This window comes from Aulonocara sp. 'chitande type north' Nkhata Bay, linkage group LG3 (assembly GCF_057382095.1).
Source record: "Aulonocara sp. 'chitande type north' Nkhata Bay isolate Kocher_YH1m ecotype deep benthic linkage group LG3, A_spYH_male_GT1.1, whole genome shotgun sequence".
NCBI classification, from domain to species: Eukaryota; Metazoa; Chordata; class Actinopteri; order Cichliformes; family Cichlidae; genus Aulonocara; species Aulonocara sp. 'chitande type north' Nkhata Bay.
In genome coordinates, this window is record NC_141346.1 from 13,197,984 (window position 1) to 13,220,209 (window position 22,226).

At 40.0% G+C, this 22,226-nt stretch overlaps 2 protein-coding genes across 2 annotated transcripts in view; both read right to left on the reverse strand.

Moving 5' to 3' along the window:
* The window catches only part of LOC147334038 (polymeric immunoglobulin receptor-like), a 419,044-nt gene that overhangs the window by 46,096 nt on the left and 350,722 nt on the right, over positions 1-22,226 (reverse strand). The window lies entirely within an intron of this gene.
* Positions 19,320-22,226, reverse strand: part of LOC147334041 (uncharacterized) — a 19,451-nt gene continuing 16,544 nt past the window's right edge. The window contains exons 3-4 of the mRNA XM_086286593.1: positions 21,826-21,935; positions 19,320-21,154 (exon numbers count right to left, since the gene is read on the reverse strand). Of these exons, the coding sequence (XP_086142719.1) occupies positions 20,156-21,154; positions 21,826-21,843 (1,017 nt within the window). The 5' untranslated portion in view covers positions 21,844-21,935 and the 3' untranslated portion in view covers positions 19,320-20,155. The remainder of the gene's footprint in view (positions 21,155-21,825; positions 21,936-22,226) is intronic.

Genomic DNA, 22,226 nt, shown 5'->3' on the forward strand with positions numbered 1-22,226 from the left:
CATTGAAAATGGTAAGTCTGCTGCGATAGGTATTTTGCCATTGGTTTTCTCTGATTATACTTTGGTAAATTACATACAGTCCAGTGATCTTGGGTCATTAACAAAGTACACTATAGTAGAGCTGGGCGATATGAGATTTTTTCATATCACGATATTTATTTTTATTTATTTTTTTATAAAAAGGACAAGAGCGGTGAGGTCTATCGCAATAGTTTAATTTTTCTATTGAGAAAAAGTTATTTCGCAATACATATCGTTATCGTTCTATCGCCCAGCTCTACGCTATAGTATAATTTTGTTTTGTTATTTGCTCCATGCAATACATAAGAGTGGTGGCATTATCAGTTGCACTAGAATTGTATGTAACTACTTTTAGCTTTGTTAACATAAAAATATCTATAAAAGCTACAACAGCAATTTGAGTGGGGCAAAAATGTCTGGTGCCCTGTATGTAAGTGGTCATCTTTTATGGTATTTCTCCATAAAAGATTCAAAATAATGAATATAGGATGTCATTATAGTTTAAAACAATCTTCTGTTGCAGCATCTTGTGCACAACAAAAAGCCCTCATCAAGTTTTGGACAGGATGGGAAGTCTTGCCGAGAAATGACTGTGGAAGTGGTCAACAGCAATCTTCCAAAGTCTTCCACCGGTTTTGAAGTACTACGTCTTCCTGCACACTACTGTACCTATGAGTCATTTCTAATGGACATTCAGGTGTGTCTCAACTCTACTGACTCAGGTTTTGGTCTGGTTTACGATTGATTCCATAACCACCACATGGTAAAATTAGACCATTTCTTCTTTCTTGCATCACATTACTGTACTCGGTGTTCAAAGAAACGGACAATCTAGTGAGTTCTAGTTCTTTTTAATACACTTGACAGTGAAAAATACAGAGTACAGGTGTGCATTTATGGCTTTTTTAATATAAACTGATGCAGAGTTCAGATATCAAAATCAGTTGTTCACTATACATTATAAATTACACAATATGTTTTGTTTATACTCGCTACTGATACAAAAAAAATTTCTAGAAAAAATTATTTGAATTAAGATGTTACACTACTCTACTGTGTTCATTGTATTAAATCTGCTCAGAGTTGACATGTACTGTATATCCAACCAAGAAATGAATATCATTAAAGTGACAGCTGTATAAAACAAATCCTGTTTTATAGCCACTCACTGTTTTGTTGAAAATGAAATTGGTTATGCTGTTTTGAGTCAGTATTAGCTACAAAGCTGTAGAAATTAAAAAAAAAAAATCCTCCTGACATAGAAACTGATTAAATGTAATAATGTCTTACTACAAGTGATTTTGAAGTATTGGTAGCACAGCAGGGTCTTGTTCATTCAGTGCATCTGGGAGCTGAATCTCAGGAATGGTGATCTCATTTGATGGGCAGCGATTATGTTGTCCTGTCCAGTCCACACCATAATCCTCATCAACCTGAAAGAGCATGCACATGTTTTAAATCTAAACTGAAGAGGTGTTTCCTGCAGCTGTTCCTAGATGGACTTATTGAGTCTGCCAGGGCCTATGTGAGTTGCTTAGGCATTGGCTACCAACTAATTATTCATTCACCCATTCTAGGTCAGGATTGGTTCTCTTCAGGTATAACAAATTTAACTTTGTTTAAAGTATTGCCATCTATACCTGACAGGTGGGATAAAAGAGAATGGCTTGGGAGGCGCACAGCAAATCTCAAAGTTTTCCAATTAATGCTGAAAGAACCAAGGATGTAAATGTATTCTTGTTTTAGCTTTACCGAAGACACCAGAGAAAGTATATCTATAATGCTGCTGAAATAGACAAAACCATTTCAATAAACTCGCTATTTAACATCAACCTTGTTATGCGTTATCAGAGAACAATCAACTGCAAACAGCAATGAAACATTCAACTATGTACTATTTAAAGCACTAATGACCCTGTTGTCTAACAAGATGTGATAAGTAAGTAGACTGTGGAAAGCTGGTGGGTCTACTCTCTGTGTAAAAGGTTCCTACAGGCTCCACTGACCCCAGTCTCCGAGTTAACACACTAACAGCTAACAGTGCTAAACGTGTCTCAACGCCGAGATGGCGCCGATAGCTTTAGCCGTAGCTGCCCCACTTAGTTTAGACAGTAACAAAAAAAAGTAAGCGATAATAATTCATTGTCAAACGTCATAATTAAGGTCAACACCTAAACAATGCTGTGTACAGAATCACACAGGTGCTCAATTACAGCATAAACTTACCTTAGACCATCCTCCGTCATTTTCCTCCTAATTGTGCTCGGAGACACAGAAAATGTATCGGCAATTACCCCGACGGTTATCCCGGACAGCACTAAAGTCCTGAGTGCTGCACCGGGATTTCTAGACGTGGACGGCCAACATTTGAAGACTGTTCTTCCTCGGCGTATTCCAAACGAACACGGTGCTGAATTGATCTTAAACCTTTGACAATGCTGTCATCGATGCGAACATCTTGAAGAGCAATTATCATCCCAAGCATTTCAGAAACATCTAAACGACTCAAAACAGTATCTACAGGTAAATGATCCCTCTCTATCTGATTTGCTTAAATGAGCAGAACTGGCTGAAGTTCACACCAGTCCGCCATCCTCCGTGACTTTTGACCTAGCACGCTGTTGCTAGCTGCAGTAGCCGTCCGCGGAGCCGGTATCCAGGAAAACTAGTCGATGGTAAACGATAAGCCAATAGGTGCAAAGGTCCAGCCCACTTACATTGATTGACAGACAAAGTCATTCTGCTGAAAAGTCGCATTATGAAATAAATAGACCATCGGGAAAAACGGGATTTTGAAATAAAGACTGACTTTGAAAAAAGGTCATTTTGGACTAAAAACGGCTGGAAATAAATAAAATGCCTCAGGAATAATCTCTGTTATTGTGAAAAATAATGACCATGAAATAATATTTCACAATAATAAGTAAATTTATATAGCAGAATGCAATATATTTCACAATAATGAGCATTTTTTTCAAAATGTGTTCCATTATTTCACAATATCATTCTCACATTACATATCTGTGTCTTATTTATTCACATAGTTATTTATTTCATCTTGACCTATTTATTTATTTAATTTTGAACACTTTGGAGTTCCATAGTCCTCAAGGGTCAAAGTGTCATGCAACTTTTCCATGCCCTCGAGGACTGGAGTTTGAGACCCCTGCCGTATGGTGTTCATGTTGTTTTCTACCCCACAGTTACAGCATGTCTGACTGCCTGTTCAGCATATGCAAAAATATATGATGAGTGATGACTAAGGCCTTCCATTATGGTGTTTGTCATCACATGTCACAGACATCTGGATGATCATTTGGAATAAATAAAATACAAAAAACGTATTAAAGGATAAAATGCAGTTTCAAAGCAAATCAATTCATTTTCAAAATATAAAATTCAATTTCAATTTAGTGATGATCATTTTCAAACCATAAATTCAAATTCAAATTGAACTTATTCAAATTCAGTTTCTGATGTCACAGATTTCTGCCCATATACGCGTACTCAAAGACCGCTAAGGCCGGAAGTGCGAGGCTTGTGAAATGCCGGTCGATCTCCGTCGCGCTGCCCAGGTTGCCTAGCAACCATGATACTAACCGCTGTAAACGTTTCATACAGCTTTGTTTGAGAGAAATGAAGGAGAACATATTTTGTTCATTTGTTCGTTTGTTTCTACACGAGCTTTGTGTGATTTAATAAGTATCTGAGGCTGAGACCACATGACTGTAAAACATGATTGTTGGGCTTCATTTCAATTATGTTGTTCATGAGACTAAAGTCAGTGTAAATATAATATGGCCAATATTATAGTTATTATATTAATCATTATTAGTTATTACAGCAGTGAACTTGAACAATTCACGTGAACAATTCACTTTTATGGTCACATGTGCAGGTACACTGGTACAGCACATGTGAGTGAACTCTGTGTCAAACACTGAGCTTCAGTAAAGATTCAAGTTTCAGTTATTTATATTTCCCATCACCATAAATCTTCACTCAAAGACAAGAATCTTTTCCAGTGTATAAATACGTATAGATGTATCATATGTAAGAGACAAATAATGTTCATTTAATTTGTTGGCATTACTAAATTTGGCTCAATGCTTACATATATGTGCAAAATGAAAATGTACGAGCTGTGATAACTGTTTCTGATAAAATGAAGAGTAGACTGATATATGAAATATTCCTTTATTGGGTGAGAAAATCAGACCATGTCATAACTGCTTTAAGTCATACAGAATAAATATCAGAGCCTTAAACATGCTGACTTCTGCTAAATGGGTCAAACTGGGCAGAAAGTCTACAAACATATAACATCCTTATAGAATATGATGTAACATTATAGAAAACCCACAAAACGCTACGTCCAGATGAACAGATTCAACTTTTGGAGATTTACTTTGCTGGATGATTGAGAATGCATCAAGACGAAATATTGTTTGGTCTGGGTCTAAACAGAGTGCATTGTGTGCATAGCTGGATTGGCCATCGGGCATACCGGGCATTTGCCCGGTGGGCCGCTGGCGATTTTTTGTTTTTATGGGCCGATGGATTTTTTTTATTTTTAGGAAGGGTATAGATAATGAAAGGTGTTGGATTGGCCAATTGGTCATGATCGACTCTGGGCTGGACCAATTACAGCCGAGGAGGCCGGATGCACCCTCCCCCTTGTTTAGCAATCACGTGATTTTCGCGCATTGCATGCCGGGAACTCGTGGCAAAACAATCCAAGTACCGCATCAAATGCAAGCGTTTGCAGCGCGGCAAAATGTTCATTCTCCGGTTCTAATACCTTCTTGTTTTTTCTTTGCCGCACAAAAAAGGAATGTACAAAACAAAAGGAGAACAATGCCGGTCCGTACAAAGACAGACTCGACGAAAAGACAAAGAAAAGATACGAGGAAAAAATCAAAGGAGTGAAAGTGTCAGACCCTTACGAGCACACAGAGGGACAAAAGACATTAGCGTGCTGCCCAACTTTCACCACGCTCAGATTTATAATTACACGGTTCTTGGAGTGAGTGCATACACTCATGAAGTTTAGTAACTTCAGGTCACTGCAACAAGCCCAGGTACAGTTTACCGACGGATGGGTGCAGGACCTTGAAATGCACCGTGTAGAACGAAAGACCATCGTACGAACAAAGGTAAGTTTACCAGTCTCACAAATCGTCGTCATAAATACACATTCGTTAACCGTTTATTAATATAACCTTTGAGCTCAACGGTAATTAATTAGTGGAAATAATCTCTGGTAGCATTACAGAAATGTAGCAGTGACAATAATATTGTATGTTGTAATCGCATTGGACAATTAGTGATACAAAACAACTGTTTTCTCCTGTGAATAAAAGTATGTTTTTGTCAATGTACCATGGTAATAACAGAAGCGAAACGTAATATTGTGTCAGGAAAATTCACTATTTATGCACAATAAACAAAGGAGCATAGCGCCACAATTTCTGTTCAGCTTCAGACTTGCTTGTAACCTATATCACCAGTTATGTTAAGAAAAATGACGCATTAACTACAACAAAACTCTGACCTTTGTGGAAATGCTTGGAGCAGACTAACATGTGAGCTGGAGTGTTCGGGGACGTTATATTTGGTATATCCAGACCATCCGTCGGCTCTTACTTCGGAAACATGGCTTAAAAATGTCTCTTCAACGATGTAATCCGATAAAAAAAACGATCTCTCTACCCGTCGGCTTCCCGTGGCTGTCATGCGACCGACTATTGAAGTTAATAATACAACAGCTTCTTGCCATTTTTTGGGTTTCTTTTTATTGCTGTGTAACTGAGTTCAATTGAAAGCCTGCGTGCGCTAGTACCTCTTGCCACAAGTTCCCAGAATCCTTTGCGGTTTAACCCTGAATGACGTCAAATTTTCAATCTTTATCCTGGTAGGCCGGTCTATAGTCAAAATGCCCGGGCCAATTTTTTGTCCCAGTCCAGCCTTGATTGTGTGTGACGTCTTCTTTTGCGCATGCGGGCCGCTTTGAGGGTTCACACTAGAGCGCGTTTGCTGTTGCATTTTATTTATAGTGTGAACAAGCAGACAAAAAAATCAGATTTGATCAAAAAACCGGAATTAAGCATTAAGACCTGCAGTGTGAACGTAGCCTAATTATTTTCTCCCCTCTCTCTGTGGGCGCTGAGTCCAGTGTCAGCTTCAGAAATATTCCCCTCTGAAACCCCTTGGTGTGAGGAACTTGTTTAAAATAAAACTGCTCTTCTCTCTGGGCTGAACCTTGACAGTTTTAGACAGCTTAATTTAACCGCAGCTATTTTATCTCTCACATGAAACTTTGAAATCACTTCTCAACCAAACAGATCATGCAAAAACAAGAACAGAGAGAGGGAAAAAAATGGTTTCAGACAAACACACACACACATGCGCACGCAGCAAAAATCATTACAGGACCAGTTGGAGTAGAAAGCTGAGAGACACATACTTACTAATCACACAGAACTGCTGAGGACCCAGTTCGCTCACAGATTTCAAAAGCCTTAGTGATTATTATCCAGCATTAGTATCTGAACCTGGAATCATTTCTATGGAAACTGAATTTTATGTAAACGTTAAATTTAATCTGATGCAATCAGGTTTAAACTCACGTTCTGTTATTCACTGAAAATACAGACATTTAGAACAAACTAAGACCATCTGTGGTAGAGGAAATGTCTGCTGTGACTGCATCACTCTGCTCAGCTTTGTTGTTATTCAGCCTCTGCATGTTTACCTCTGCAGGTGAGTTTTACCTGTCAGGAGATAAATGCCATTTCAATGATAGATAAAGACAAAGAAATTGAGTAGGATTATTTCATATTCATTCTGTTGGTCTGTGTGTGTGCAGGCAACATGAGCCTGCACACATTAATTTTGTGATAAGTTTATTGAAAATTCTCTGTGTGTAAGTACAGTTTAGTGCTGTCTGATCATCACTCTGATTGACTGCTGTAGAAGTGAACAGTGTTACTTTGACCTTTAACCCCGCTGCGCTGTGTTGTTTCCTCTTTTTCAGATCACAAAATCATCACAGCTGAGTCTGGACAGGACGTCACTCTGACATGTCAAGCTCAAGCTCACATCGTCATAGTTGTAGAGTGGAGCAGAACTGACCTGGAAGATGAAGAACTTGTCCTTTTATATCAGCATGGATGACTTGTTCCAGATTACCAGCATCCATCTTTTGAGAACCAGGTGGATCTGAAGGACAGACAGATAGCTGATGGAGACGTGTCTTTGATTCTGAAGAATGTGAGACAAGATGATGCTGGAACATACGAGTGTTATGTCATCAAGAGAGCTGGAAAACCTTTGAAGCTCATCAGCGTCATCAGTCTGAAAGTTGGTTCTCCAAGTGAGTGAGGAGTGTTCAGTGTGTTTGAGATCTTCGGCTCTTTTAGCTGCGCTGCCTTATTGCTCCTAAATAGCTCTGTTTTCACAATCACTGAGATCCTTCTATTTTAGCCCAGCTGTGAATGATCTGTATTGGTAGTGTCCCGATTCGAAATATTGAGGCAAGGAACAAACCAACACTGGCCCAGAAGAGTTCACTCAAATGAAGATTTATTGAGTACACGTGTGGGAAGATGTACACTGCAACTCATCAGCATAGATCTTCTCCAAACAACTCAATTCAGAATAGTTTTATTCATCTCAGGGTTCAGCCCCTTCTGCGTCACAAATGTACATAATTATGCTTAAGTTACAGTAAATCATTGTGTGGCGGAGGTGTGGTCCGGCGCGCGGCTGCAGGGGAGGAGTGGTGCAGTGGGCTCAACGGGGCGGTGCTGGTAAGAACAGCTGATGGCGGTTTGGACTGATGGTGGTTTTCCTTCCCTTTATATAGTGAGGCGGAGAGGAGCGGAGGGAAAGGAAGCTGGGGAAACCGACCGCTGTCAAATGGTGTTCTGCTGTAATTCTGTGGACACTCACAATAAACGTGCATCTGATGATAACGACCTGTGTGTGGGTGTATCTGTGCCTAGCGTGTGTCACACATCACTTAAAAATAGCTAAAATAGACAGAGATGTTACTCTTTCCAGTACTTTCTTCCATACATCGTAATTAAATTCATTCTTCGAATAGCCCCTGGGGACTTTACACTTTCTTCACTCTTCTTCTGTCACTTTTTACTAGGCAAGCTCAACTGCAGGTAGAAGCTAAATGAATTCAAGGCCTTTGCTTACAAAGGTCTACATTTAAATCATATTTGTCTGTAAGCGTGAATGCTGTTTTAACCTTCCATTGCTCCAAATCACCTTACACAATAGATTGTGAAGACATCGCGCTTCACAAAGCTTGAAACCTTCAATAGACTGAGAATCAACTCTTATGAGCACAACTACTGATGTGACGTTCTTTATCGAGGCTTCGAAGCTTGTGTCGAGTAATGGAGGGGGCGTTTCTGCGATGCGCGTATCGAGGCTTGCTTCATTTATGGGAGGAGCTGAAAATGATGACGTCCAAAGCCTCGCTGCCCGGCTGTACCACGTGACTGGTTCATGAAGTGGTTCGAACTTTGCCGCGAGATATGACAGCGATATAAACCCCTCAGACTTCATTCAAAATGTAGGTGTTTGATGGAGAGTTGCGGTTAGTGAGAGTTTGGAGACAGTTTGGAGGTTTATGAGAGTGAGGAGAGACAGTCTGGAGAGAATGGAGCCAGCTAAGAAGAGGAGGATGTCCTCCCCTGTGTGGGAACATTTTGATCTTATTCCTCCCAACAAGGTATGTAAATTTCTACAGAAGATGTATTTTCATAATACTGATGGTGCAATACAATTTATGTTAAGCGGCTTTACTTTTGTACAAGGTGAAGTGTTTGCTATGTGCCAGGGAGCTGGGATATAACAACAACACCTCATCCATGCTTAGGCACTACAGAGCTTTGCATGAGAATAAGGAGAACACCGATTGTGGAGCAAGACCAGGTGAGCCATCAAATGCCATGATAATATAGCATGCAGTAATGTTACTAAATGATATAACAATATTATACAGCTATTATAAGTTACGTGTGTGATATTTATATTTGTGCTTTATCTTTATTGTCTTTCCTCAGGAGAACAATCTCAAATAGATGAAGACCTGGTTAGCATGGTGATTGAGGACTCCCAGCCATTTAGCATTGTGGAGGACAAAGGATTCAAAAGATTTGTTAAATCATTAAATCCTAGCTACGTTCTCCCCACTAAAGGTTATAAAAGCAGTGAAAATTTAGTTTTTACAGAATAAAATGTGAACAGGCAGGACTGAGGCCTCAGTGTGTAGCTGTCCATACCTCAACGTTACAAAAGCACAACTACTGTCCACACCCCAACCACACCTCACCTCACAGTAAATGATCATTTCCATTTTAAGCATTTCCAAATAATCATTTTCCATACTGCCAGTATAAATATACACAGTATGCTGCCATCACTACAATATACATGTTTTACACACTCCTTTTGTTGTTGACATTTACAGGCTGTGTGCAAAATGCCACACTCTTCAAATTCATGCCAACTAATATTTTTATGTCCAGTAGGTGTCCTACTAGAGCAAATGAAGCTTTAAGAAGCTTTGCGCTGGGATGAACCAATTGGATGAAACGCTTCAGTGCTTCATGAAGCTTCATCTGCCGATCACTAAGCACAATATGCAAATGTGTGTATACAATGATTATGGCTGCACATGCAATAAAAATGTTAATCTGATGCCAGTAGCTGTGATAAACAGTTTAATGCAATTTAATGATAAAGTTATATTATTAATGCAGTAAAATAATTCCTTTATTCCCACTGTTAGCAGTGTTTGATTTAGTGTTTTCATAAAAGCCTATTTCTTGTGTGTATATTAGTGCTCAGAAGAACAGACATGTGGTTTAAGGCCTAGACAAAAAAAATCCTCCTCATCAACACTTTTTTGTTTGTCAGGGGACATTTGTTTTGTAATAATTGTTGTTCTTTTCATATGACTTGCAGCAGGCCATAGTTTATTTAACACAGTGGATGGTGCAGCAGAGATACCTGACTCAAAACAGGACACTCTTTCAGGGCCAGTGAATGTCACCTCTCCTCCAGCTACAGGTAGATATGAGCAGCACTTAGATGAATTTTTTGATTTTGCTCTGACAAATATTAACATTTTAGAAATTCAATTTCCTGATCCATTTTTGATCTTTTCTATCACTTTTCCCAATGTACCTGCAATTAATTCCAGATCATTGTCTCTGTTGAAATCTCCCAATTCTTTGAATCTTTGGGCTGAAGGAAGGACAGTACTCGGTGTATAAATGCTCAATCAACAATCATTTATTTCCATACAATTCAATACTTATGAGCATTAGAACCATCATGATGGGGAGACCTGCCTGCAGAGGGTCACAGCAAGTCTCAAAATGGTGACGGGTTACTCAGCTTTTTATACCCTCTAGTGGCCCCCACCTAGTCGTAAGAGCCTAAACATTACATTCTTTCTCTCTTACGGCGCCTAAGTTATGACCTCGGCTCCCTGTCTTTCTCTTCTGAAAGGTGGGGGTATGGAATGTGGTCTGTTTCTTCTATTATCTGCACAAGGTCCTCTGCACACAACATTCTCTTCATGATTCAGCAGTATGAAATGTCAAGAAACAGTGTAACACATTCAACAGTGTCGAGTAATACAGGTCAATCCAATAGATCTAATGATTTTCACACTCTTTTAAGTCAGAAGTATAATGCAAACTGATACTACATACTGATCACACACTCTATAATAAAGGGTATAATATGATCTACAGCAGTATCATACTTCAACTACTTTGATTACATATATAAGGTAACATATGATAACAGAATAATATCACAATTCCCCCTTTGATCTCTTTTCTTCAAAGAGATCACTTACAACATACACTCTAGTGTTGCAAGGTCCAGTTCTTCTTGGTCCTGAGGCCCTCTGTCCCCCTTTAACGGGTGAACCATATGTGGGATGACCTCTGTGTTCACGCAGTTCAGATGCGAGAAAAGTTAGATTTACAACCATAACAGTTACAGATGACACTCCCATCACTCCCCAATTCTCCCACAGCTTTATTTTGGTGCTCCAGTTTTCCACCCCCATTTTGATGCCACCTTATACCTTTCAAATGTACTTAGACTAGAACCTCTGTCTAAAGAGCTTTTAACCTTTATTTTTATTGCTGCAGCTACCAGTGTCTTCCAGTTGGGTGATTCTCAGCTTCTTTCTTCGACCGGGGTTAGACCACCCTTTAGTCGTTGCACAGTTCTGGGGATTATTCTGCCCCGATTTCAAACAAAGATCTGTGTGTTTTGGGGTCACCGCCGTGTCCCCCTTTTTCGCCAAGAGCCTCTCGAACCTTGTTGGTCTGGTGTTCCTGGTTTTCACCAACCCCTTCATGGTTATTGCTGTGTTTATGGGATCCATCTTCTCAAGGAGCCCAACCGTCATGACACTTGACCCCAGTTGCTGTCTTGGCAGTCCCTACATCTGTCTCTGCTGTGAAGGGTCCCCATATCTCTGTGTCCCCGTCTGGTGTCTGTTCCTTCCTCTGCAAGAGACAGAAAACCAAAACACCTCTCTCCCTAGCCTTGATAATCTAATATTGTTATCCATTGTTCTTCTAATGATTCAAATTTGGTTTAAAATATTATGTTCAGGACTTATTCTAATCATAATCTATGTGTGTGTAAAAGAAATCAAAAATTAATGAACCATCTCTAAGTCTAACACATTATAAGCTTAAGTTTTACCATAGCTAAATTATTAAACACAAAAATAAACTCATAGAAATTTTCATATCACCATTGTTAGATGTTCAAACTCAACTTCCACTTCCCCCTTTTTTGACACACTCCCATGTGTCAATTCACAGGAGCTAGAAACTTAAAAGAAAAGGTTAGTGACATCATATCTCAAAAAAGCATCAGAAATTCTCCTCTTCAGTCTCTCTTATCGTCCTGCTCCTGCAAAAACAAAACAAAACAAAACAAAGCATCCACCCTTCTCTAGGTGAATTGTTTGCTGGCATTTACTAATCCTAAAGTTGGTGCAGTCTTTGTCTCAGTATCAAGTCAGTCAAAACTTTTAGTCCGTCCATCACAGTCCAATCACATGCATTCATTCACACACATTCATACCAGATGTTGCTGATAATGGAGTCTCCCGCGTGACCTATTCGAGAATCCATCCCCAGCAAGATGACGTCATCATTTTAAAAGGAAAACAATTCCTTGTTGTTGTTTTTTTTTTGGACCGGATTGACTCGCTGCAATCCTTTTAGACTCAGGACTTCTCATGTGATCAGTGTCCCCTATAAGTGAATTTCTCCCAAGGCAATTACAATCATGGAGAAGCACACTTTGCAACTGTATACAGTAATAATATTTTATAGCGCTTTAAATCTCAATCTTTCAGGACTGGTTTAAAGAGCTGATTGTTAAATCATGAAATATCACCACCGGTGGATCACACCTCTCAGATGTTTTTTCCTCAGTGCACTGTAACAAAAACGAAAACAGACGTAACCAACAAAACACTAATAACAATAACACAAACTAGGGCCCGTTGCAGACATGTCCAAGCATAAAACTATCGCTCTCTCGCTTACGAGAAAGAACACAAGCCAAAGCTCACTGATAAAATCAAGCTAGCGCTAAACAAAACCAAACAATCAACCAGAAATTCACAGGAACGTTTTGCTTCCTGCCGGGACAATATTGTGTGGGAATGAGAACCTCAGGTGCCGTAACACCTTTTGTTCCTCCTTGAATTAAATCTCAATCACAGAAAATGCCGTACTCCGACCTAAAACTTACCCTTTTAATTCATCATTTTCCACTCTGTGCCACTGTTCCTCATCAGGGCTGTGTGAAGCACAGCAAAGAATTCAGTCAAGGCCTTGAGCCATAAACAGACATCACGCACAGACATTGTTTTCATAACCAAACCGTTTTAGACCTTATTCCTTAACTCTACATAAATGCCCTCTAGGTGACCTATAACACATTCTAAGTAATCAATGGTAATCAATGGCTCCTCATAAAAATTAAGTATTGGGATGTTTGTGTGCAGCATTTTGCATACAGTGGGGCAAAAAAGTATTTAGTCAGCCACCGATTGTGCAAGTTCCCCCACCTAAAATGATGACAGAGGTCAGTAATTTGCACCAGAGGTACACTTCAACTGTGAGAGACAGAATGTGAAAAAAAAATCCATGAATTCACATGGTAGGATTTGTAAAGAATTTATTCGTAAATCAGGGTGGAAAATAAGTATTTGGTCAATAACAAAAATACAACTCAATACTTTGTAACATAACCTTTGTTGGCAATAACAGAGGTCAAACGTTTACTATAGGTCTTTACCAGGTTTGCACACACAGTAGCTGGTATTTTGGCCCATTCCTCCATGCAGATCTTCTCGAGAGCAGTGATGTTTTGGGGCTGTCGCCGAGCAACACGGACTTTCAACTCCCGCCACAGATTTTCTATGGGGTTGAGGTCTGGAGACTGGCTAGGCCACTCCAGGACTTTCAAATGCTTCTTACGGAGCCACTCCTTTGTTGCCCGGGCGGTGTGTTTTGGATGTTTTGGATGTGGTGTCTCACTTTCATCTTTTCTGGCACACATTAATTCTTGAAAGAGTTCTGTACTATTTTTCTCTCTCAGGTGGGCATGGAGAAACCCCTTCAGTTCAAGTGCAGTCAAATCGTCTTTATTGATTAACATATCTTTAAAAGTTCCAGGCCTTAATATCCTGAGCGCTCCACGAACTATCTCTGCATCAGGGAAGCCTTCTCTGCGTCGACCTCTTGCTGACCCAGGCCCGCTGGACCCACCGTCTTAGCAACCATGGATCAGTCTCGGCTCCAACTTTCAGCTCGCATCAGCTCCCGTCCTGGTCCCAGATGTCATTTTTAGTAAGTAAGGAAGACAGCATGTGTCTCTGTATTCCTCCAGATTGTGTCTGAGTCTGATTTATTTCACACAAACAAATGCTATATAAACACTACCATGAGCTTTCAATATATAATTCAGCAGGTTCCTCATTCACATCAATTACATTTACTTATATCCTCAGTGAAATATACTCTCTTTACTGGTTCATTTTCTCTAATTAACATCTTCTTTCATAACAGTTACTTTCCTTACTCATATCAATAAACACATCACATTGTCTTCTACAGTGTCTTACTGTCAGTTTTGGCCGGCGGTCATAGGTTCTGTCCAATAATATGACGCAAGACTGGAGTAAAAGACATCCATGGATTGGCACTTTATTAATGAAGGAACATGATAGGAGCACAAGAACACTAACTATAACTAAACAAAATGGCTTCCTTTTGGGGTGGCTGTAGCTCAGGTGGCAGAGCAGGTCAGCCACTAATCAGAAGGTCGGTGGTTCGATCCCAGGCTGCCTCCTGGCTGCATGCCAAATATCCTTGGGCAAGATACTAACCCCATGTTTGCCTACTGGTGGTGGTCAGAGGGCCCGGTGGCGCCAGTGTCCGGCAGCCTTGCCTCTGTCAGTGCGCCCCAGGGCAGCTGTGGCTACAATGTAGCTTGCCATTGCCTGTGTGTGTGAATGGGTGAATGACTGACTGTAGTGTAAAGCACTTTGGGGTCCTATGGACTAGAAAAGCGCTATACAAATGCAGGCCATTTACCACTTTTATACTCTTCCGGAATAGCCCAAGTATGGGGGTTAACTAATCAAAATGAAAACATAACCCTCCACACACACAAACATGCAATAACATTAAAGCACATCACAAACATATACATATTTCCAACACGTACTATAAACAAACCAATAACATAAGCTTCACCCATTACTATATAAATTAAAACCCTCTTTATCCATACTCCCTAACCTGACACACTGGTCTGCTCCAACAGCCCTTAAACAGGTGATTAAGCTGCTTTCACTCTTATGCTCCACATCCTGCAAGAAGCAACCAGGACAGGTGAGTACCTTATTTAGGTTACTCACAAATGATTAACTGTAAACAGCTTTAACCTTGGCTCTTCTGTGACACAGGTAGGATGGCCAGTCCCACTGTCTCTTCACCTTTACAAGCTGTCATTTTAGTTGTATGTCACATAAACCCAATAAAAGACTCCATAAGAACTAAAGTGTTTTTTCTTTATTACACTATTTTAAATTCCCAATCCAACAATTAATCATTAACAATACCAACCAGATAATGGAACCCCTGGTCTCCATTAAAAACAGCAAAACAGTAAATATGTGACTAGGGATGGATACCGGCATGGCACCGGTTCTGACATAAACGGTAGTAACCAGACCGAAAAGCAGCGCACATTTCGGTGCTTTTTTTTCCTGAGCTGTGATACACTTTAGATTCTAGCCAATCATTTTACGTTTCTGAGGATAGTAGGCGGGCCCAGGTACGTACATTCTTTTAGATCAGAGCTACAGATTAAAAATGCCCAAGGCGAAGCGGTCAAAAGTCTGGCTGTACTTCACAGCAAAAGATGCAAACTCAGCGGAAGTGTGACGAATTGGTACGAACCATACAGAGTGGAGAAGGCCGTTTTTGTCTTTGGACTCTGCAGACAAGGGAATCTGCCAGTAAGCGTTGGTTAAATCCAGCATCATAAAATAAGACAAGCAGTGCTTAACCAGTCCAGGTCAACTCAGGCATTGGACAAGCATCAAACCATGAGACCTTGTTCACTTTCTGATAATCATCACCAATGTTCCCTCTAAACTGCGCGTGTGCTCAATTGCGCACTGCTGGCACGGTCTCTGTGCAGAAAAAATCCGTGTTGCACATAAAATAAAATTCTAACCGGAATTGAAATGAAAGTAAATACGTTAACAATTCTGTTTTGCAGTGTTAGTCAGTAAGTGACTGGCTGCTCCAGTATGGGATTAGAACAATGGCACCTCATCCCATAGTCCAGCCAATCACGTGATTCAAATTTGTATATGCGCAGCTAATCAACGTCGTTGACAGGCTATGACAGCGTCCTTATGTGCCGACACCGGTGTTTTAGCTAGCAAAGTGGCGTGGCTAATGTAGAGTGAAGCCACGTTAATGACAACGTGTACAACCATTGGAGATGTGAGCAGGACAGATGGAACAAGTGACGTAAAAAGAGTGGACTTTATACCAGTTTTCAAATTGTGTTGATAGGCCACATAAAAAACAGAGTTGTGATTAAAAAAAAATCCAGTGTTTGGTTTTCTTCCAGAATATTGTTGTTTATATTTACTGGGGGAAGAAATGGTAAAAACGGCATTTTATAAAGAAAACGTTATAAAGCACTCTCCGCCTGTGAGCAAAGACAAAACCAAAACACCCCACCCTTTCCCATTGGTCAAAAAATGTACCATGCCGACCAATCAAAACATGGCATTTGGTTGTTAAGAAACGGAAGTTGTTAAGAAGAGGAAAATTTAGGAGTGACGGCAGTGTTTTGAGATGTGAGATTTGCAACGTTTAGCGCAAATCTTGTATAGTTAGTGTGTAGTGTAGTCAATAGTTTTGTTGTGTGTGTCAGAACAATGAGGCGGCTGCTAAATGTTACAGGAGTGATACATCTCCTGTTGTCAGGCCTGCAGGTATCAGGCTTTTGATGTTCTCCTTTATCTCATAGTGGACAGAAATTATTTTTTGGAGAGGCACAAATAATTTGTGTGGCATCAGATTTGATGCAGAACACCTGATTGTTCTGTAAATATTTTATGTTTGTTTAAAAAAAAATCCCTTAGCAGCATTTTTAGATAAACAGCTGCAAAATCTTTGTTGTTTGCAATACTCAGAAACTTTTTGAAGAAGTAACTATATAATTAATTGCCCAGCATTGGTCTTTATATATTGTATTTTGCAGAGAGAGTTACAAAGTTTCAAAGTGGTGCTCCATGAGAGTCCTGTAGACGAGCAGCAGCACGATCCTGCATTGCAACTGCAAACCGCCAACAGCATGTTTTTAAGAAAAATCAAACAAATTTTCCTTCAAGATCATTTTAGAGTTTTTAATTAGCTGCAGGATCCTTCTTCAGTGTGAGTGGAGAACAGCCAAGTCGCCTCCTGTGATAAACCTCCACATGTACCACTGAAAACAGTTAAATTAGTTTGAATCGGAAATAATGGGTCAAACTACTTGTTCTGAGACCATTTCTTTATTTTTCACACCAAACTGTTTAATAAGATAAACTCTACACAGACTTCATCAAATATAACTAACACTTTAACATTATCAGGATTTCATAATACAAACTTCAAATCAACAAGAAAACAGCTGCAGAACATGTGGATCAAAATTCATTAAAAAAACAACATGTGGACTTCAAGGACTAAATACATTAAAGTGAAAGGAGGAGCAAAAAATAGAGGTTTAACAGAATTTGAATTAAGTAAAAGTAGTCACCTGTGATCTTTAAAATGGTTCTGATGTGTGCTGCTGTTTTTAACTTTCAACATTTCTTTGCTGCCACTGTGAATAAGATTGTGTTCTTTGCCTAATTGAATAAAGGTTACACTGACTCACTGCTCCATCTTCTGGTACAAACTGGCATTACATGGAAGTACAGCCCAAAACCAGTTCAGCTTGAGTTTCTTTTTTTCTGGACATAAAGTCACAGCAGGTGTTGTTTCAAAGCTGGTGGACAGATTTAGTTCATTTTTGGAGGTTTTAAGAGCAACTGCTGTGAAAACATTTGTAGTTTTGGGAGAAAATGATTTAAGAGAAGATTTTACCTCAGCAAAAGATTAAATATGAATGAAGAATTGAAATTTAACAGAGGTAACACATTAAATGAATACATTAAAAAAAAGTTAATTTTGGAAACACTAAGAAAGTTCAAATGAAAGAAATTGAAATATATATCAATATCTGCAATTCTGATACATTATTAGTTTGGTAAAAAAGACATTCCTATAACTTTAATAATACAGTAACAAGTACAACTACTAAACACTACTGTGTCCTAAGGGAACAAAGATCAAAATATAACAAGGAAAACATTTTAGAGAATTAAAATCCCTCAAAGGAAAAAAAATAAACTTGATATGCATATCTATACATGCAGCTTCCTAAATGTAACATTCAGGATTATTCACTGCAGCTCCAGAAATCAGAGCTACCTCATCAGATCCAAGTGTGGCATCAGCTGACACTCTTTACAGGAGATTCCATCTGAACTCTGTGGAGCCTGATCTCAAGGTTTTTAAGTCTGAGCCTGAAACCAGAAGAGGATCTTTCTCTCTCTTCAGATTCATTGTGATCCAGTGATTTCAGTCCTGCATGATCAGGCTGATGTTTGCACAGAGCAGATAATGAAGTGAATGTTTTTGCACATAGGTAACAGTGAAACAGTTTATTTACAGCGTGGGATCGTTTGTGTTCGGAGTATGAACTGAGATTCCTGAAGCTCTTGTCACACTGGTCACAGCTGAAGTTCACTTCCATGTGTGTATGTTCATGTTTGTTACGATGACCTGATTGTGAGAAGCTTTTGTCACAGTGTCTGCACTTGTATGGTGTCCCTCCTGCAGTGGTGAAGGATGACCCACACTGGTCACAGATGTGCTTTTTGACCACACTGTGGAAGAGGTCATGTATTTTTAATGTAGTCAAAGGAGCTTGCAAAGAAAAGCGTCTGGACTTCTTTAAGTTGCTTGAAGACGTTTCACCTCTCATCTGAGAAGCTTCTTCAGTTCTAAGGTCAAATGGTGGAGAGTCCCAGATAAAAACCTAGTGGGAGTGACCCCCACAGAGGGACAAAAGGATCCCCTGATGATCCTCTAATCACCTGAGCCAAGGTGTGAAATTGGGTGTGGGACCCAATCAGCCAGAGTTTCGGGTGTGTTCATTGTTAGTCTTGTCCTGCTACACAGGACAAGACTCAGCAGTCCATCTGCATCTTAAGGATAAAGGACACTCTTTCAAGGATGCCAATGTTCACATTTTGGACAGAGAGGACAGATGGTTTGAAAGAGGAGTGAAAGAAGCCATCTACGTCCACTGTGAGCGACCATCTTTGAACAGAGGCGGGGGTTTACGACACCAACTCTCTGCCATCTATAATCCAGTTTTGAGATCCCTTCCCAGACGCCTTAACGCCCACTCACATCCTGGGCCATCTGACCTCAGGAATTCGCATGACAAGGTGGGGCCAGGTTTCACAATGAACACACCCGAAACTCTGGCTGATTGGGTCCCACACCCAATTTCACACCTTGGCTCAGGTGATTAGAGGATCATCAGGGGATCCTTTTGTCCCTCTGTGGGGGTCACTCCCACTAGGTTTTTATCTGGGACTCTCCACCATTTGACCTTAGAACTGAAGAAGCTTCTCGGATGAGAGGTGAAACGTCTTCAAGCAACTTAAAGAAGTCCAGACGCTTTTCTTTGCAAGCTCCTTTGACTACGATGACCTGGATGACTGAGAACCTTCACAGACATATTTTTAATGTACTTGGTGTGTGGAAGCCCCTCCCACATTCTTTGCAGTAGTTCATTTTGTCTCCAGTGTGGCTACGTTGATGTGGTTTTAGGTCCCGTTCGTGATTGGAGGTTTTTCCACAAAAGTTAAAGAGAAACGCTTTCCCACCACCACAGTGACGACAGGGTTGAGAAATGGATCAGTGTGCTTCTCTCCACTTCTAAACAAAGACATTGTATGTCAGGGAATTCCTTCAACGTTTTTATCCTGAACGTCGCCTGAAATAAAAAGCATCTCTGCCAACGTCCAATTAAATTTTACTGTTTACACTATAAAACTCAGGTTACTTCTTCATTTTTCCAAACAGTTCATTCAGTATAACTCCATAAGTTTACTGATCAGACTTTTTCCAAACAATCAGGTTAAAATTACAAGATAAAACATAAATACATCCTCACAGTAACTGCACTTCTAGAGTTACTTTCTGGTGTGGATCTGTTGGTGCTTTTTCAGCTGATGTGGAGCTTTAAAAGTCTTCTCACACAGGTCACATTTATAAGGTCTCTCCTCAGTGTGTTGTTGTAACTGTGCATCTGTTGTAAACAGTTTCCCACACTGGTCACAGCAGGAAACATCAATTCCAGTGTGAATCCGTAGGTGAATATTTCGGTACTGTTTGTCACTGAAACTTTTTCCACAAAAGTCGCACCTCTACGCCTTAATTCCAGAGTGGGTAACTAGATGCCTCTGTAAGTCGCTATTTAGAGCAAAAGCCTTACCACACAACTCACAGTTGTGTGCTTTAAATCCACTGTGGATGAGTTGGTGTTTTTTTAAGCTTCCAGCCTGGGTAAAATACTTTCCACACAACTCACAGTTGTAAGGTTTAAATCCACTGTGGATGAGTTGGTGTCTTTTTAAGTTTCCACCGTCGGTAAAAGACTTTCCACACAAGTCACAGCTGTACGCTTTAACTCCACTGTGGATGAGTTGGTGTGTTTTTAAGTTTCCACCCCCGGTAAAAGACTTTCCACACAAGTCACAGCTGTACGGTTTAACTCCACTGTGGATGAGTTGGTGTGTTTTTAAGTTTACAGCCTGGGTAAAAGACTTTCCACACAACTCACAGCTGTAAGGTTTAAATCCACTGTGGATGAGTTGGTGTGTTTTTAAGTTTCCACCCCCGGTAAAAGACTTTCCACACAAGTCACAGCTGTACGGTTTAACTCCACTGTGGATGAGTTGGTGTCTTTTTAAGCTTACAGCCTGGGTAAAAGACTTTCCACAGAAGTCACAGCTGTAAGGTTTAAATCCACTGTGGATGAGTTGGTGTTTTTTCAAGTGTCCAGCCAGGGTAAAAGACTTTCCACACAAGTCACAGCTGTAAGGTTTAAATCCACTGTGGATGACTTGGTGTCTTTTTAAGTCTCCAGCCTGGGTAAAAGACTTTCCACAGAAGTCACAGCTGTAAGGTTTAACTCCACTGTGGATGACTTGGTGTCTTTTTAAGTTTCCACCCCCGGTAAAAGACTTTCCACACAAGTCACAGCTGTATGGTTTAAATCCACTGTGGATGAGTTGGTGTCTTTTTAAGTGTCCAGCCCGGGTAAAAGACTTTCCACACTCATCACAGCTGTAGGTTTTCTCTCCCTTTCTTCTGTGTGGTTTGTCAGCCTCCTGAGAGCGCTGACTTTTCGCTCCATGTTGGTCCTGCAGTGACAGAGATACAAACAGAGGCAGTGAGTGAAATGCAGTCGTGGAACAAACTGAAACTCCCTCCATTGGTTGAATCAAACATGTCAACAAACACATTGTTGGTGTGTTTCCACCACCTTCTGGTGGCAGTATCACATTACAATGATATGCTACAATGAGAGTTGTAATGAAAATGACATTGATCAGCAGAGAAAATCTTTCACGCATAAGAAATTTCAAGTTCAACTGATGATATTGTTGTTTCAATGTATGCTTATAAAATATGATCTTTGTATTTTCTTGTAACTTCTGTTACAAGAAATTAGAACTCTGAACAATATTTAAACTCCATTCAGAGTTACATACCATAAAATAATACTTTATGATTAACATAACAGTTTGATTGCTCTAATTACCTGTATTTACCTTGTGACATATTACAGGGCAAATTACATTCTGGGTACAGTTACATCACATAACATCAACTGTGAACACCTTATGTTACAGTGGCGTTTAAGTTCATGGGAATTATGAGTATCTACTCCCAAATTCCCATCCGGGCTACATTATTATCGGTTCATGGTATCGCTTAACTTTTACGAGTATGAGTACACACACATTTTACAGTATCGGCCCCGATACCAGTATCGGTGCATCCCTAATTGTAACTGTGATATTTTTCTCACCTTTTGTGTTGAAGTCATTGATTGTTTCCTCTGTAGTGGCTGAGCTGAGTCCAAATGGATGAAATTGTTCCTCCGTTGCACCACCAGACTCTTCTCCTCCTGTTAATCACCTGGGGGACACACACACAGCAGGATTTGTAAAAAGAGTTTTGATAAACACAATGCTGGACAGCAATGCTGTCATGTACACAAATACAGTGGGGCAAAAAAGTATTTAGTCAGCCACCGATTGTGCAAGTTCCCCCACCTAAAATGATGACAGAGGTCAGTAATTTGCACCAGAGGTACACTTCAACTGTGAGAGACAGAATGTGAAAAAAAAATCCATGAATTCACATGGTAGGATTTGTAAAGAATTTATTCGTAAATCAGAGTGGAAAATAAGTATTTGGTCACCTCAA